This window comes from Anolis carolinensis, chromosome 2, assembly GCF_035594765.1.
Source record: "Anolis carolinensis isolate JA03-04 chromosome 2, rAnoCar3.1.pri, whole genome shotgun sequence".
NCBI lineage: Eukaryota > Metazoa > Chordata > Lepidosauria > Squamata > Dactyloidae > Anolis > Anolis carolinensis.
The window spans coordinates 306,026,100-306,045,191 of record NC_085842.1 but is presented as its reverse complement, the minus strand read 5'-3'; the positions used below and the strand labels follow the sequence as shown (position 1 = coordinate 306,045,191).

At 40.4% G+C, this 19,092-nt stretch overlaps 1 protein-coding gene and 1 long non-coding RNA gene across 2 annotated transcripts in view; one reads left to right on the top strand and one right to left on the bottom strand.

Moving 5' to 3' along the window:
- Window positions 1–18,986, bottom strand: part of cplx4 (complexin 4) — a 55,769-nt gene extending 36,783 nt beyond the window's left edge. The window contains exons 1-2 of the mRNA XM_003225941.4: window positions 14,667–18,986; window positions 6,609–6,696 (exon numbers count right to left, since the gene is read on the bottom strand). Coding sequence (XP_003225989.1) covers window positions 6,609–6,696; window positions 14,667–14,833 — 255 coding nt within the window. The 5' untranslated portion in view covers window positions 14,834–18,986. The remainder of the gene's footprint in view (window positions 1–6,608; window positions 6,697–14,666) is intronic.
- LOC107983324 (uncharacterized) lies at window positions 1,695–3,157 on the top strand. Its single transcript, XR_001730764.2, has 2 exons — window positions 1,695–2,134; window positions 2,863–3,157. It is a non-coding gene; the product is annotated as an uncharacterized LOC107983324 (long non-coding RNA).
- Window positions 18,987–19,092: the final 106 nt, after the last annotated feature.

Genomic DNA, 19,092 nt, shown 5'->3' with positions numbered 1-19,092 from the left:
GGATAAGTGAGACTCTACTGTATTCTGTAAATGCATCACACTTTACGATATCACTGGGTCTGTCCCCTGTTTTGGTCTAGGAATATCAAGGATGTTCCTGTACTGGAAGCCCTAGTGTAAACTCATCTCTCAGGCTATCTGTATTTCATTGTTCTTGTTGTTATTGTTATTTTAACACACCTTTTTCTCAGTAGGGACTCAAAGCCCGTGCCAACAAATGTGACACAATATGAATTAAAACAATGCACGTACTAAAATATTAAAATACATTTTAAAATGACAGCTAACTGCCTTCCCCCCAAAATTGCTTTTACACATGAACTACAATTATGTACTTTATTTATTTATTTATTTATTTATTTATTTATTTATTTTACAGTATTTATATTCCGCCCTTCTCACCCCGAAGGGGACTCAGAGCGGATCACATTACACATATAAGGCGAACATTCAATGCCTTAACATAGAACAAAGACAAACACGGGGCTCCGAGCTGGTCTCGAACTCATTACCTTTTGGTCAGAGTGATTTGTTGCACTGGCTGCAGCTGGTTGCTCAACAGCCTGCGCCACAGCCCGGGCCCCTTTAACGTAATGTCATCCATTTACAAACTGCATATACTATTTTATGTACTTTTGTTTAGATCAATATAGAATGGGAACTAAAGAAATGAAAGCTTGTCTCCTTTCTGACTTGACAAGTGTAAAAATGTGTTCTTAGAAGGAGGTGGATATTCCTGGTTTTAGCTGTCTTTCCATATTACACCTTGTCAGGATCCAGGCTGCAGAGCACCAATAACCTTGCACAGAGGCCAGAAACTATCTAATATCTTTATTAAAGAAATATATAAAATCAATAAAAACAAGTGAAGAATAAAGTTCAGAAGTAGACCTTTCAGGTGAGGTCAAATATAGTCCAGAAATGTATTGTCCAATATAAGATATTAGAGTTCAAAGTTTTAATCCACTTGACCGAAACACACACCTTGCCAAGCAATAGTGTGGGGAAATAACAGAGTCTTTAAAGTCCAATGAAGCTTGACAACAGGGCTGGAATTAAACTTAATTCTTGACTTGATCCAAGGCTTGAAATGAGGCAAACATGAAGCATGAACAAAGTCCGTGGCAAAACATGAGACAAGGCTAGACTTGAAACTTGATCCAGGAAGCAGGGAACAGGGATTACGAAGTCCACACACGATCTTTCTCCTCAAGCTGATCAATTGACTCCGCAAAGTTTCCCTTGCGACAAACACCTATATTGGGTCTCGTTTTCCCGCCAACAGAACTCTTTCCCTAGAGAACGAGAAACGAAACCCAACTCTGTCCAGATGCATGACTCCTTAGAATTTCCCAAGGGAAGCAGACCTAATCAGCCATTTGTTTGGCAGCGATTCTCAGGCTCCTGCGATTAGCCTCCCTCGCTCCTCTATCTCTATTATAATTGTCCCTCCGGGAAAACGGGGGGGAGTTCTGCCCAAGGCCTGTTTGGCTGAATTCTTGAGGGCAAATGTCAACATCCTGCAAGTGAGGAGACTCCGGCTCTGGGTGAACCGGCGAAAATCCCATGTTTTCTTCTTCATCTGCCACAATAGTACTAGGAACAGGACTACAAGGCCCATGAGTCATCACACACCTTGACCTAGTTCCTCCCTTGAGGTATCAATGGCATCATAGACTATTTCTCATAAAGACCCCTTTATGACCTCATAGAATTTCCCCACGCCTGATTGGCTGATGCGCCTACATTAAAGGCTTCCTATTCTAAATGTTTCTGGGGGAGAAATTGTTTTTAAGGCAGCAGCATGGCCCTTCCAGGCGCTTTCTATGTGCTTCTCTTGGGAACCCTCTTCCTCTCTTTAGTCTTTTTATTTCAGGATATTTTCAGTTGTGAGGAACCAGCTCTCACAATTGTTGTTTTTCGTACAAGAGAAAAGGAAGGAGAGCAACTTTTGATGGGCACACCATCTAACAGTCTTTATAGCTCAGCCTGTCAAATATGTCACAGTATTTCTGACCTAGTCTTTTCCAAAAGGTGCCTAGAGAAGTTGGCTGCTATTGGTACAGAGCTACTCATTACAATTATTGTTTTTTTAATATTCCGCCTTTTAATGCGACACATTAAAAACACCAAGGTAAGACTTGTATGTATGAATAATATATTGAAGGAGATGGTCTACGCATTTGTAATTAGAGATCCAACATATTTTATTATGTTTTTGCATGGCCACAGATTCCAAGGAATTAGTGAAAATATCAATTTGATACAACTTTAACTCTCATGGCTCAATGCTATGCAATCCTGGGTGTTGTAGAAGGTGAGACATTAGAACTCTAAAAACCTTGTGAAACTACAACTTCCAGAATCCCATAGGATTGCACCACAGTATTAAACTGGTGTAAAACTGCAGTAATTCTACAGTGTAGATGCAACCTCAGAGAATGGAGTAAGAAGAAAGTGAAACCTTGGGATGAAGCTGGGAGCAGGAGTTGGGAAAGGGATGATCTATAGGCTGTGAGCAAGACTCGAAAGTAAAGTCTACAACTAGTAAAAACCAAATGGCAATTTTGATAGACCTCTATGCATGTTTCCCCCCGTTATGTTTGATAAGGCCGGGCTGTGGCGCAGGCTGGAAAGCAAGCCAGCTGCAACAAATCACTCGGACCAAGAGGTCATGAGTTCGAGGCCAGCCCGTGCCTGCGTCTTGTCTCTGTCTCTGTTCTATGTTATGGCATTGAATGTTTGCCTTTATGTGTGCAATGTGATCCGCCCTGAGTCCCCTTTGGGGTGAGAAGGGCGGAATATAAATGCTGTAAATAAATAAATAAATAAACAATGATTTTGTTTTGTCATTTTTCTCAGCCCAGTCAGGACAAGACCGAGATTGTACTTGCTTCAGGACCAAATAACGAATCGATCAAGAAGATTCAAGAATTGCTTGCAGAGTTGGTGAAAAACAACCACAAGATCAGCAAATACATGAAGTTGTATGTTATAGCATCTTATAGGAGAGAAATGAAATCTAAATTAAGCTCAAGAAGAGAGTGAACGTTTCCTCCCACTGTGTTCCTGCCAAGATTCCTGTTAAGACAGTGCATGATTCCTGTCTAAGCATATGTGTCCTTCATCATTAAAAACTTTTGTCATCTTGACCATATTCTATGTTGTTTGGCTACATTTGTCACAGTTTCCCTGTGAAAATTCTGATGGGTATGTGGTCAGGGATTATGGGAGATACAGTCCACAATATTTTCCACTTTCCATCTGTGAAGTGTTGTACGATATATGGTAAGGGATTTAGGGGTCCATCGTCAAAAATATTTGTAGGGTCAAAGGTTGTCCTCTGCTCTGAAGAATTGTGTGTCCTAATTAACTGGCCCTACTGGCTGGGGATTTTTAGACCTGTAGTCCAAAACTACTTTTCCACGCTGCAGACTTACTCTCTTGGGTATCTAAACAAACACCTATAGTACATGTCGACTGATGAACAATATTTTCTGAAAAGAAGCTGACATACTAATATGCCCTGGATGCTGATGATTAGAGTACAAAATAAAGACAGAAAGTAACACAGCCTAACCATCTATACTTAGATTCTATACTTAGATTCTAAGTCCAGCTGTTAAAACCTAATAACCAAGCTGTAACTCCACTGTGTTGTTCAGCTACAGACTGCTGTCACGCGATGTTCTGGTCTGATGATATGAAATGTTTCACATTTATATAAAGCAAAAGATGTCCTGTTCAATGGCATCCACTTCAAGACATTCCTCTTTCCAGTTTTCACTATGAAGACATTCATTTTGAAATGATCTGGGGTATTAATTTATTTGTTAACGAGGGACAGAATTTTAAACCTATGCACAAAAAGAGAGAATCACAGCACCTTAGAAACTTAAAAATATATTATTGTTTAAGAATATTGTGACTATATTTTACATCATGAAATGCAGGATTTGTAATCCAGGGTTACAATCATATACATATAATTGGAAAATTATACAGGTCCCTCAACCCATAATGCATGGCTCTAAAGACCTCACAGAGGTGTATACTTAAAGAATCATAGAATCATAGAGTTGGAAGGGACCTTGTGGGCTATCCAGTCCAACCCCTTGCCAAGAAGCAGGAAAATCACATTCAAAGCACCCGCAATAGATGGCCATCCAGCCTCTGCTTAAAAGTCTCCAAAGAAGGAGCCTCCACCACACTCCGGGGCAGAGAGTTCCACTGCAAAAAAAGAGCTCTCTAGAGCTGTAAAAAATAGTGCTAGCCTTCCAAAATCTGGGCCCTTCAAGAATGTTGTGATGGTTTAGAATTTACTACTACGGGTGCTTCACAAGCACCTAATTCTTCTAATCAGAAGATTAGAACAGTTGCAATGATACTGTCCTGTTTTGTCTTTCAAGAACAGCCTTAAGACACTGTGGTAAGTAAATGAAAGCTGCTTTACTTCAGCAAAACATAAAGTGCAGTACATTCAGTGAAATAATGCAAAAGAAAGCCAGGAAGTCTTACTTCAGACAAAGAAACAGGCATAAATCCAGATGCAGACTTGGAGCAGGCACACACAGAGAGTGAAGGCATTAGAGTCAGTTTGTTACCAGCAAGAGCTGGCTGCACCTGCTTCTGCTTTTATAGCCCTGGGTCCCCACACAGCTGCTAGGGCAGTTCTTAATTACTCAGCTGCATTTCTGGCAGCTAATCTAACTGAACAATGTCTCTGCTCTGTTTCCTTTCGCCTCTCCTGGAATGTGGGTACTAGCAAAGTCTCCTCCTCAGACTCCAACTCACCCACAGATTCATGAACACTTTCCAGCCAGCTTCCATCAGACGATGTCATGCTATATATATATTATATAACACATTTTGTTTTTTTTGAGTCTCCACCAATTTAGCACAGTTTCTGCCACAAAAATAATGTTTCTGGAGTAGAGCTAAGATGGTGTTGTATTTCAATGTCAATATTGACTTTTGTGGAGAGGTAGCTGCCAAGGTAGTACGATACAAATGTTTAACAGAGGTTGAATCATGGCCAATGCTGGGGAAATTCCTCCTATACATTAGATATCCGACATCATGTTTCATCAGACATTAATCACAGAATTGCACGGAAAAATTGAGAGTTCCTAGAGAGGTGTTCTTTCAGGTAAAAATAATCACACAACTTAACCACAGAATTACATCTCCTAGAGAAGTTGGCTTCCTTTTCCTTTTCTTCCCTTACAGTTGTTGTAGTGCCAGGGCTCACCTCCCACTCTGCTCTGTATTCATTTCTGGCTAGAAGAAAATCGGCCTGATTAATATATTTCTTATCACACCTGGAAACAGTCCTTTTAGCAAAGGCTTCTATTTTAACTTTCAAACAGGAAGATAAGGTATTTGTGTATTTGTGTTCATGTGTTCTATCTGAATGACAAGCTGTGGGCAACTTTGGTTGGCACTTAATACAGGGTGTTTGAAAAAGAACTCCCTAGTTTTAATGTAATTATACTTAAAACTAGGGAGTTCTTTTTCAAACACCCTGTATATAATACTTATGGACATCACCAGGGGATGTCCCTTGGTCTCAGGTTTGGCCTGGAAACTTCAGTATGATCCCAAATTGGTGAGAGTGACATAAAACATGAATCTATTATTAAAATATAGAGAGAAGTAAACACAAAAAGTAAAAAAGTTGAGATAATATACAACACCATTAAAAGCTTTTTCCCATGAGCAATCACCAAACTATTGAAAACACCTCTTTGCCTGCCACTGGGAAGACAGCTTGGAGTGAACCAGTCTAGTCTCTCTGCGAAAGGAGGTCCATATCCTTGAAGCATGCATAAAGCAGAGTTTGGGGACTTACAGCCCCTCAAAAGTCTCAGGATTCCCAAGTTACCATATGAGGCTAAATAACAGTTGTATGAAATGTAAGACATAAATGTGCTACATGAACCCATTCACTAATTCAAGTGCCAAACGTTTTGGGGGAGGCCCTTTTATTTATCCCATTTCCCTGCTTGGTGGGAAAGATGGAAAGGGACTTCTTGGTGGCTGCTTCCAGTCTTCAGGCAAGGCTAGGATGCCTCTTTCCTTGTTCTTCTTCTTCCAGCAAGTGAAAACTTCCAATTTCTATTTTGTTTCTTAAAAATATTCATTTAATTAATTTCAAATGTTTTAACTCTGTGGGGTACACAGTAAGACTCCCATAAACATAGCACCCATATCTGTGGTTTCACCCACACTCAGGTCTCTCTAGGATTTTCCTAGCACCTGAAGACAATTATATAATATAATTCAGCCAGAAGTAACTATAGAGTTGTGTTGGGGATCCTAACAAATTCCTCGAGATGATATCTATCTCTGAATCTCTAGGTCCTCCACTGCAACTCTGTGGCATGCTGGGACCAGAATTAATTCAATGGTCCATGACCTATCTGTAGTTTTATATAACTGAGGTCCAGCTAAGAGCATATCCCCTATAGATGTGGGAATCTTACTGCATGCATGCTAAAATGACGGTTTCTGTCGGTTTTTGATCTGCATTGGTAGGGGAGAGGAAAGGTGGAATATAAAGGAATATAACAACAGCAACAATATGTTACTTTAGAAAAGTTTCTTACCTTTGGAAGTCTGTACTTCTCTCGCATATGGACCCTCAGGACAGCCCTCTCAGCCTTTTTTTGTGCAAAGGCTGCATCTCTTTCCATTCTAAAAGCAAAAAGAAAATGCTTTGTAACCATAAACTGAACACCCTACTACTGGCTGGTAAGAGCATGTGTACACTATAACAGTTATAGCTGCTTGGTAGGTAGGTACCACTTTAACTACTATTTCAACTGTTTACATTACAGAATACTAGGATTTATAGTAAGGTGAATTGTAGTAAGAGGAGTGGGTTAGAGCTCTCCAACAGATAATTCTGGATACCTTGCCAAACTACAGATCCCAGGGTCCTTGAATACAGAGCAATGACAAATAATGCAATGCCAAGCCATAATAATAGCATAGTCATGGAGATATACTCATGGAGATAGAGGAGATCTCATAAACTATCTAATCCAACCTTTGAATTGGTACAGAAAGAATAAAGGGTAAATCACCTCCAAAGGAAGGCTGTCCAGAACCTACATAAAGACACCCTAAAAATAATAAACTTTATTTATTTATATTCCATCCTATCTCACCAGAGGGACCCAGGGCAGATTCCAAACATAAAAGGCAAACAAGAGCAGTTCACCCATAATAACAAAAATTGACAACCCAACATATAAAAACAGATTATGACTTAACTAAAATTAAATTAAAAACGCAACCTGTTATATCAGATATAAAACAAAACATCAAGCATCAAACAGAAGCATTCCCAGTTCCTTGGGGGCAAATAGGTTGAGCATTGCTCAAGATGTCCATTGAGCTGGTGGGGCGAACAGGGCACAGATACGGATAGTAGCTACAAATTAGAGGTATAATGATAGTATTACCATCTATTCCTCCTCCTCGTAAGCCAGTGAGTCATGGAGAAGACCCTTTCTCTCGTTCCCACCAGCCATGCTTGGGACGGGAGTGGGACTGAGAGCAGGGCCTCCTCCAATGACCACACTGTCCAAGTTGTCCTATAGTGGGAGATGCAGTTCATCAAATAGTCTGGACCCAAGCCATTTAGGGCTTTAAAGGTAAGAATCAGGTAAGATCTACTAGAAGAGTTGCCTGTCTCTGGACTTGGCTTCATAATGTCTACTCTCACCATTACAATGTTCAGCAAATACTACTTTAAGAATTACATTACAGCTTGACATGCTATTGTTCCAGTTTGGCTTGGGACCAGCACACATAATTTATTTATTTTATTTTATTTACAGTATTTATATTCCACCCTTCTCACCCCGAAGGGGACTCAGGGCGGATCACATTGCACATATAAGGCAAACATTCAATGCCATAACATAGAACAGAGACAGACACAGGCATGGGCGGGCCTCGAACTCATGACCTCTTGGTCAGAGTGATTTGTTGCAGCTGGTTGCCAGCCAGCCTGCGCCACAGCCCAACCTCACATAAGTGAGGTAGATACAGTGGGAACCCTCCAACATTTCACAGATGAAGGTTGGGATGCTTGTGGCCAAGCAATATCAGACTGTAATCATAATGGTAATACAGCAATAAGGAAGCCACACAAGTTAAGACCGGCTGCAGCAGTTTGCTTTCACCTGAGTCTACTGGGAAGGACAAGGCTCTGCCTCCTCCTCTCCTCCATGCTGAGTTAATGGACTGCAAGCTACATTTGCACCCTAACCCAGCTTGCAAGTGAAGTAAGAGGAGGATAAAGAGAGGAAGTGGAAAGAGGAAAAAACTGGGACATTTTAAAAGCAGCTGAAAATCAGGACTGTCTCTGCTAAATTGGGACAGTTGGGTAGTATGAGGCTTCCTTCCATTTCAGTGGAATGGCAAACTCATTCCAGAGTTCAGTCTCGCCTTTAAAAGAGTTATCCAAAAAGCTACTTATTTTACAGATATGGATCAACCCCTTGGATAATGCCTTCAAAATAAAATCTAAGGCAGGTCACCATCTCATTGATGTGGAAGCTACAAGTCATCAGTAGGTAGCTCTCACCTCTATCCTATGGTAGATTTTTAGCTTATTCCAATTGTGGGGATTTTGAAATAAAAATTGGTGAGGGAATGTTTACATCTCCTTCCTTGGAAACTTTTAAATTAGAGGCTGGATGGCCATCTGTCAGGGATACTTCAATTGTGCTTTCCTGCATGGCAGGGGGTTGGACTAGATGGCCCACGTGGTCTCTTCCAACTCTATGATTCTAAGAAGAAGCAGTGGGCACGTGTTAGAGCCGTGGTTCTCAACCTTCCTAATGCTGTGACCCCTTAATACAGTTCCTCATGTTGTGGTGACCCCCAACCATAAAATTAGCTTCCTTGCTACTTCATAACTCACTTTGCTACTGTTATGAATTGTAATGTAAATATCTGATATGCAGGATGTATTTTCATTCACTGGACCAAATTTGGCACAAATAGCTGAAACGCCAAAATTTGAATACTGGTGAGGTTGGGGGGGGGGGAATAATTTTGTCATTTAGGAGTTTTAGTTGCTGGGATTTAAAGTTCACCTACAATCAAAGAGCATTCTGAACTCCACCAACAATGGAATTGAACCAAACTTGGCACACAGAACTCCCATGACCAACAGGAAAGGGTTTGGTGGGCATTGAGCTTGAATATGGGAGTTGTAGTTCTCCTACATCCAGAGAGCACTGTGGACTCAAACAATGATGGATCTGGACCAAACTTGGCACAAATACTCAATATGACAAAATTTGAAAACTGGTGGAATTTGGGGAAAATAGGCTTTGACATTTGGGAGTTGTAGTTGCTGGGATTTATAGTTCACCCACAATCAAAGAGTCCATTGAATCCCACCAATGACAGAATTGGACCAAACTTTCCACACAAAACCCCCACGACCAACAGAAAATACTGGTCTTTGCCAACTCCTCTGAACTCCCTTTGCGACCCCCCGGTTGAGAAATGCTATGCTAGAGAGATGTGATTTGACCATGATTCCCCAGCCAGAATCCCCATGTATATATAGGATTATTCCAGTCTCCCTTTCACATCTCATGTGTATGGGTGGCAACAAGTAATTACTGCACCAGGGTTGAATGGAAGGTCCAGAAGATCCAGCATGGTGTTGTGGGCTGAGTGCTGGACTAGGCTTCTAGGGCAGTAGGGTTCAAATCACCACTCAGCCATAAAAATCCACTGGATTGCCTTGGGTAAATCACACACTCTCATCCTGAGAGGAAGGCAAGGGCTAATTCATCCATCATTTAATTGACCACCTCAGCTGTCAAGCCAGCACCAGACATTTCTACTGAGTGGACAGGTAGACATGTTCAAAACTCGCTCTGCACATCCTTCTACTATACAAATATTTCTGAAGTGCTGCTCAGTTCTCTTCTGATCTCTCCAATCCCATGTGCACCAACCTTTGTGCACAGCTGCAACCCTTTCCCTTGCTGACTGGGTTTACAGCTACAGTCTCTGAACAAGAAAATCTGTCTGTCTGTCTGTCTGTCTGTCTATTAATACCAGTGTCCTTGCTACAGTATCTGTAACAAAAGCCATTTTCTCAGGGAGAGTTTTAAACTCAGGGAAACTGATTTTTGGTAAGCACATTGATTGCTTTCACACATCAATGCTAACTGGCCACAGCAAATATAGGAAAGACTTCTACCTCCTTGCCCAGCCCGCTGACACTTTTGGGCAAAGGTGCCAAACTCATTTTCATTGAGAGCCACAACAGCCTTATGGTTGCCTTCAAAGGTTCGTTGAATCCATGGACAGAGAATCCATGAATACTGAGGGATAACTGTAATTATTTTTACATAGTCAGTGTTCTTTAGCTTTTACCCAAATTGGGTCCCCAGATGTTAGTGATCAACAACTCCCATCCTTTTGATTATTTGCCATGTGGGTATGAACTGCACCACTTGAGGGAAAGGTTCAAGGGCATCTTAAAGTCAGACATCATATTCACATGCCTTGTATCTAAACTCAAACCCCACTATGCTGATCAAACATAACAAATTGCAGCCTGTATCACAACTCACATCAGCTCTAGTCATGATGTCCATGATAAGGAATACAGAACTTGTAGCCCAGCATCCAGAGGGCCACATAAAATGATTGGATTCAACCTGTGAGCCTTGATTTGAACACATGTTCTTTAGAGAAGGGATACAATTTGCATTCTGCCCCACTCCTATAACTGTTTATGCCTTTATGTTTGATGTCAAAGTACGAAAGCAGTTTAGGTAAAGGTTTTCCCGACATTAGGTCCAGTCGTGTCTGACTCTGGGGGTTGGCGCTCATCTCCATTTCTAAGCCAAAGAGCCGGCATTGTCCACAGACGCCTCCAAGGCCATGTGACCAAGTACTGTTCCCTTCCTGCCAGAGCAGTACATATTGATCTACTCACATTTGCATGTTTTTGAACTGCTAGGTTGACAGAAGCTGGGTCTAACAGCAGGATGTCACCCCATTCCTCGGATTCGAACTGCCAACCTTTTGGTCAACAAGTTCAGCAGTTCAACGGTTTAACCCGCTGCACCACCAGAGGCAATTCATTAAAGAGAAGAGAGCAGAATATTGCCCACATCAGAAGACTCAGGCAAAAGCAAACTGCTGCAGCCTTTCCTGGCTTATGTCTTCATCCCCATTAATCCATTTTGCCACTTTGACCACACTTGGATGTTACTTGGCCAAATATCCAGATTTCATCTGTGACATGTAGAAGGCCATGGTGTAATCTGTGTGAAATGTTAGGATTGAGCAAAGGAGCATTCCTTCTTCTGCTTTTGCTTCATGATTGCCCTGTTTACTACACATGAACAAGGGCCAGGCATGTTTCTACATAGGCTAAGTAGAGCTGATGGCCTCAGATTATAAAAGACTTCCAAATTACAGAAAAAAATACTAAATATCAAGGTTGATATAATTGTTAGAATACACATTTTTGGATAAAGCCATAAAATGTCTTAAATTTGACACAGGTCAGGATTTCAACATGTATGCAATCCTAGGGGCAAGGTCTGATAGATAAAATAAGGTCTATTTTAGCCTTCTGCTCTTCCTGAGCAAATGGTATCTGCGATAAATGGGATACAAGAAAATAAATATGGAGGTGAGATTGATAAGTATGGTATATTACATCATTTTGGGTGTATCTGCACTGCACAATTAATGCAGTTTGACACTTTTACTGCCATGCCTTAATGCGATAGAAACATGGACTTTGTAGTTTCAGAAGGCCTTTAGCCTTCTCTGTCTAAAAGTGTTTGTACCTATAATTCATAGGACTCCACAGCATTGAACCACAGCACTTAAAATAGTGTCAAACTGGATTAATTCTACATTGTAGATGCACCCTTCCCCTTCCATGGGTTTGTCAAAACTGGTTGTCCGTGTGGTTAGTGATTTTCAAATATGTTGAACCCAGATGATTTCCTTCTTGAGAATCAGTACATATCATATCATACTCTTCTTAGGTGCACAAAGCAAATTGCAGACATTGGGTTTGCTATTTTAAACCAAGGATGGGGACCATCTAGCCTTCTACAACTTGAACTTCTATCATTCCTCACCATTGGCTAATAAAAACCAGAGTCCAACAGCATGTGGAGGATTGCACATTTCCCATGGTTGAGCTACACTTTCATGTTTGGAGGCAGTGTTTTGAGGTAGGAAAGCTTTGCATGGTCTGGAGTATTCTGTTGTGGGCCACAGGCCAATGATGGATGGAACTGAAGGCAAAGCAAACAGAGTTTGCAACTAGGTTGAGGTCACAGGTTCCTTGCCTTTGCAGACTACTAATGAACACTACCTGGTGAGATTGGGATTCTTTGTGGCATCTGTTTGGTCACTGTTGGATGTTAGATGCTGCACCAGATCTTGACAAAGTCACTTTTGGGACTGCAACTCCCAAACTTCCCCTACCACACAAACATTATTGTAGTCCAAAAAAGTTAGTTAGTGGCAATGTGGATCTCTATTAGCATGTAACAAAGTCACTCAAAAATAGTTCAGTGACAAAAATGAATCAATATGAAACACAGGGTACATCTACACCATAGAATTGGTGCCATGGCTCAATGCTATGGAACCATGAGAGGAGTAGTTTTATACAAAGGCTTATACAAAGCCTTTGTATAAAAGGCTCTGTTTATACAAAGGCTAAGTCTCGCCTGCCAGAGTGATGGTGCATCACCAAACTGCAGCTTCTATGAGTCCATAGCATTGAATCATGACAGTTCAAGTAGTGTCAAACTGCATTAATTCTGCAGTATAGATACAGCCTCAGATGCCATCTAATACTGCAAAATTACAGCAGTTTGATAGTATTGCAACAGTGGTAACCCCATCCTCTGGGACCCTGGGATTTGGAGTTTGTTGTGGCACCAGAGCTCCATGACAGACAAGGATAACTACCTCACAAAACTAGTTCCTAGAATTCCGTAGTATTGAGCCATGACAGTTAATGTGGGGTCAAGCTGCGCTAATTGTACAGTGTGGCTACAGCCTCAATTAAGCTTTTTTGTGTTGTAATTGTGTCACTTTGGTTGCCAGACAACACTCATTACTGGGTTATATATTATTTGAGGCTTTTTCCTCTCACTAACCTTTTGCACACTTCACTAATTTTTTACTTTATTGCTATGCTTCGAGCACTGACAAATGGAGGAAATGCACAAAATAAGGGAAACAAACAGAACATAGGAGAGTCACGTGGGATTAAATCCACCTGAGCCACTGAGTCACTGGATGACCTTTGGCATGTCATTTCACCCTTGTGAAACTCAGTCTGTGCAGCTATAAAATTGGGGTATTATCAGGAGAAAAGGGGGGGTTTACAGCTATCTTCACGTACCCTTGTTTTCATCAACAATTTATGTAACAGCTGCTTACGTTTCTATAGGTTGCTCTGAATACAACATTTAATTCCAGTCTTGAAAAGCACATTAATTCTGGTTTCCGCTTAGAGGAAACACAATTTAGGTTTGAATGCAATTGCATTATTAAAGGCATTATTGAAAGGAGTCCTCATTATATGCAGAATCTGCTCATTCCAGGCTTTGAACGGATGCCACCCCAGAAACATCATTGCTATCAACTGAGTTCCAAATATTAAAAAGTTGCACTTCAGATGCTATACGTTTCCAAGTCCACGTCACAAACCAGTTACTTCTAAATATAGCCCCAGCATGTCTTAAATTCCATAGGTCATTAACCTTTCACCCATAATCATCTTAGATGTGGGATTTAGCCGACCATTATGTAATTGATCATTAGTGAAATGATGTAGCGGAGGTTTGAAATTACAATTGCTTTTGTGGCCGCACTATTAGTGATGGGCTGCTATATTTTCATGGAATTTTTTTGTGATGTTCTGCATTATCCGACACATAGATTCTTGATATTATTACAATTATTTGGCAATCAATTTTAAAGAGAGAAAAAACATGTGTATACAACTTGAAACTAGCAATTGCTTTTTAAACAAATATGGAGCTTATTAGATGGGAAGGGAAACAAAAATACTTGCAATGATCATTTACGAATGGTTTTGGTAAAAGAAAAGAAAGACACTTCCATTTTATTTATTCTTTTGCATAAGGGCCTTGAATCTTGGTGGCAAAGGAGGTCAACTTAAGCTGTTTATACAATTTAAGCAAACTCATGTAACATGGAACGTTAGCTCTATGTTTTCTATAAAAAGAAAAAGGTCACACAATTAAATCAGTTTATAGAAATAAAATTTGAAGATCTGTCTGAGGAAGGAGAAGACAAAATTTATCCACACAAACTATTTTCAGAAAGTCTATTCTAGAGACAGCGTGAAACACTAAGCACAAATATATCACATTTTTCACTTGTTATAGAGAAAGTATCTGGGATAGTTACGTCTCCTTTTCCTAAAAATCTGCTGAAAGAAAATTTAAATGCAAGGATGTCATTTTATAATAGGAGGGAGATATCAAAGGAGCTCCTTGAGAGTCAATAGCATGGAGAGAGCCCCCATCTCCTCCCTGTGGTTTTAGTCCCTTGTGAACTGTGACCATCTGAGTCGGTTACGTGCAGACAATACGAGGCAGTGCACTTACTTTTCTTCGATGACTTGCTTCTGATACTCCTCATACTCTTCCCTGGTCATTCCGGCTGCTGCAGCCGGGTCGCTTGGAGCGGCATCCTCTGTTTTTTCTTCGCCCCCTCCTCCAAGTCCCAAATTTTTCACCTGGTTGCTCAGCATGCTTTTCATTAGGAAAGCCATTTTCTTCTTCTTTTGCCTTCAGAAATGCCCTCCTCGCACACTGAACAACAAATTTGGAATACGACCGATAAACAGGGGGAAACACCACCACGAAAGAAAAGAATAAACTAGTCGGCAAATGGAATTTCCTACAGTCCTGGAGAAGCTGGTGAAGGGCACCGTGCTAGCGAAAACTGTATGCCAAAAACAGTTTGTCAGCCATAATCTGGATTAAGGCAGTGAAGTCCTTAGTATCCAGAGGCAGATGGTTCAGATTACTCAGAGGAAAAAATCATTAGATGCAGCTACCTACTTTTTATATTAATACCTTAAGCCAATTTCCATTTTTTTTAAAAAAAGAGTCACGATAGATATTAAGACAATGTTAGTTTTCTTTGTTTTGAGACACAGAGGCACGAATAAGTAAATGGAGTCTACTTGGTGGATATGTTGCTCTGGTTAAGTGGTAGGATCCAATTGATTACATCCATGTAGTGAAATGGGTCAGCAAATCATGTTGGCTAGACAGGAAGCAAAGAGATAGCAGATGGAATGATAGGATTCTTCATTAAAAAGGAATCAATCTTTTCATCTATTAACATTGTTATATCCCACAGGGCACTGGATTTCAGTCTGATGTGCTCTTTCAAGCGCTTAGATGGATTGCAGATGGCCACTGAAGAATTTATGGCAAATGTACATTGGAATACTGTCATCTGAATCATAGAATCATAGAGTTGGAAGAGACCTCATAGGCCATCCAGTCCAACCCCCTGCCAAGAAGTAGGAAAATTGCATTCAAAGCACCCCCAACAGATGGCCATCCAGCCTCTCCTTAAAAGCCTCCAAAGAAGGAGCCTCAACCACACTCTGGGCAGAAAGCCTTCTCTTCTGCAGGCTAAACATGCCCAGCTCTTTAAGCCGCTCTTCATAAGGCTTGTTCTCCAGACCCTTAATCATTTTAATTGCCCTCCTCTGGGCACATTCCAGATTGTCAATATCTCCCTTGAATCATCCATGGCATTGTACTTCCAGTTTTTCTGTCCAGGTTTGAAACCTGGACAGTGCAGAAAACTGGTAGGAAGAAATTGATAGGAAGAAATTAAACTAGTTTGTAATGTACAATGTAAAAAAATCTAAAACCTACAAAACAGTGGTACCAATGCACAAGACTGGATCACCTGTACAATGTGACATCTAAACAGTTGTATGCAATTATAGGCACATCAACAAAACTATAGGACCCAAATGAAGAGAAATAGTGGTATGAGGTCACCATGGGTGGGTTATGTTCAGATCTTGGCCCAATTTAGGAAGGCTATCAACAAAGTAGAGCATATCCAGCACAGGACAACAGATGTTGAGGCGGCTGGAAAAAAAAGGTTTCTATGAAGAATAATCGAAGGAGATAGATAAGTTTGCACAAATGCAATGTATGAGTCTTAAAACATACAGAGTTGTCCTGTATTGGCAGAGCAAGCTTATTTTTTGCTGTTGTAGATTTCAAATTATAAGAAAAAGCCTTAAGCCAGTGGTTCTCAACCTGTGGGTCCCCAGATGTTTCAGCCTTCAACTCCCAGAAATCTCAACAGCTGGTAAACTGGTAGGGATTTCTGGGAGTTGTAGGCCAAAATAGCTGGGGACCCACAGGTTGAGAACCCACAGGTTGAGAACCACTGCCTTAAACTAATGATCTTCCCTAATGGTATGTATTTTTTTTCTGGCTGCAGAACAAGCCACCGCAGAAGTCAATATACCTTCCTATGTCAGGATATCTTTAAGCAAATGCTAGTGAATGGCAGCAGTTATCAATAGACGTATGAATCCAAGCTTCAAAGAAGTTCTATGAAGTGCTGAACCGTATTCTAATACCTTGGAGAGCTCTTTTCAATCTAGCTGCTGCTAAAATGTGGCATGAATTCGTTTCTCCACAAACGTGGAAACTGCCAGCTGGCTGCTACTGGTTATGATAAAGCGGGGCTCTATAATAATTTAATGGCAAGTTTTCATCCAATACAACAATTCTAAGCTTTGAATGGGCAGCCTCCATGTATAAAACAGTAAGTACTGTCCATAGTGGCAAGTCCCTCCATTCAGAAACAGATCAGAAACAGTGACCAGGATGTGCTGGGACGGGGGGAAAAGCACAAGCCTCCTGACCTTAGCAAGCATTACTAAGATCATGCCCAGAAATTGTTCAGTGAGATGCATCAGAGGCAAAAGGTTGTGCATTAAAGTATAGAACAGTAGAGGTTTGTTAGTTTTGCCCTTCCAGTAAGAAAATAATCCAAAGCACCAGGGTTCCTTCTAAACTGGTACCTCTTATCCAGGTTAAGAGCAGATGCAAGGTGATGCTATTAATTTACAAAAGCTTATTTTCTCTTCCTGGCAGGTGTTTGCACTCACTAAGCATCCCTGGATCAGGCTTCATGGGCTTCAGAAAAAAACTGGTAATGGGAAACAAAACCATGGCAAAAAGGCAAGTGATAAAACAGCTGGTTTGAGAAGTCAGAAATGCAACACACTGGGAGAAAAATGCATTGTTGTGACCTCATATGGAATTTCCTGGGGCTGAGAGTGTGTGACTTGCCCAATGTGACCAAGTGGGTTTCCATGGCTGAAAGGGGAATCGAACACTAGTGACAGTCATAGTCCAGTACTCAAACCAGTTGGCTGAAAAGACTTACAAACTAAAAATGATCATAGAAATGCATCTAGGTTTGGAGGGCACTTGGAAGATGCCCTATGATCACATAAGTAGGCAATTTTACTTCTAGGTTTACAATAGCACCACTCTAAATCTTTATGTAGGTGGATATGCATGATTTGAGTGAAATTTAATACATGACTAATAGGCTTTTGTAGCCTATCTACATACCCTATAATTTCTTTAAGACAAGGAAATTTTGGTCTAGTATAATGTTTGTGGGATATTAATAGAAAATAGCCTAACAATTCTTGGTACAGCTTTAATAACCATTCAAATGATTTCTGTGCAAATGGATTTCTGCACAGCGCCACAACGCTACTGAACATATGGGAGGAGTCATCCTTGGCTAATCCTTTAATGCCCTTTAGTACCTTTCTAATTAAAGCACACCCTACTCCTTTTAAAAAAATAGTACAGGATGTTCAGTAATCTACACTTATCACTTGTCCATCAGTAGATGTGAACTTTCCTTTCGACATAAGATAGCATCTTGGATGAAAATTATTCCCTAATAGTTTAACTTTGCTTTATGTACCAAACATATTGAATGCTAGTAAATTCTCCCCAAAAAGAAAAAAAATGGGCTAGGAAGCACAGGGACACACAAGCTGTAAGCATTTAAAATACAGAGTTGAGGGCTAGAAGATATCAACAGTCAGAGGGCAGTATTCATTACGTGCATATTGCAGAAACTGAATATTCTCTTCAAGAAGAGTACTACTTTAAAAAAAAAAATAGGGAACAGCTTATCAATCAGAGATGCCTTGTCAGAGACATATAGCATCTCAACTGATTAAGCATTTATATCTTTTAGGATCTTGATTTGTATTTTAACATGCTTTTAAAATTATGCAAAGTATAAGTGAGAAACCCTAATAAAGGCTCTTGCAACTCTTTCCACTCTTTCCAGGTGCTAAAATATGTATTTATTAAAATATCTAATTCTGAAACCACTTTAGTTGACAATACAATTCTCTTCAGCAGTATTTCCACAAAATAACAAGTGGAGTTCATCTGCAGGTGTTCTTTACTTTCAGCAATCCCCATCAGCGCTACCATATGCAACAATGGTTTAATACATCCCATTTGATATCCTTTGAGTTTGTGGCATTAAAGTATTATTAACATCTGCAGCAATTTAAAGATGTGCATACACATATTAGTTAGAAGTGCTGCTCCAAATAGTCTTTTGCAGAATAAGAGAGCATTCCTAGAATCATGATCTGATGGGAATCCAACCTGCGCTCGGACTTCAAGACAGTGTTTGAAATGTGAATATTTAAATTTGACAATGCGCTTGCTTAATATACCTATTTCAAGTCAGACTAAACTGGCTTAGTCACAATTATCCCATGTAGGTGTCCAGACATGGAAAGGATTAGGTAGGAAATCCCTGCATTTTTCCTAACAAGGTGACAGATGCATCTGCTTGGAAGAATGCTACCTTTTTCAAAGGAGCCTATTTTGAATTTCTTCCACTAAAAATAAAGGCCAAGGCTGCAATGTTGTAGTATTCCATCACCAAAGCCTAGCTGTAGCATTAATTCTAGCCTGTAAATTACTTTGAAGC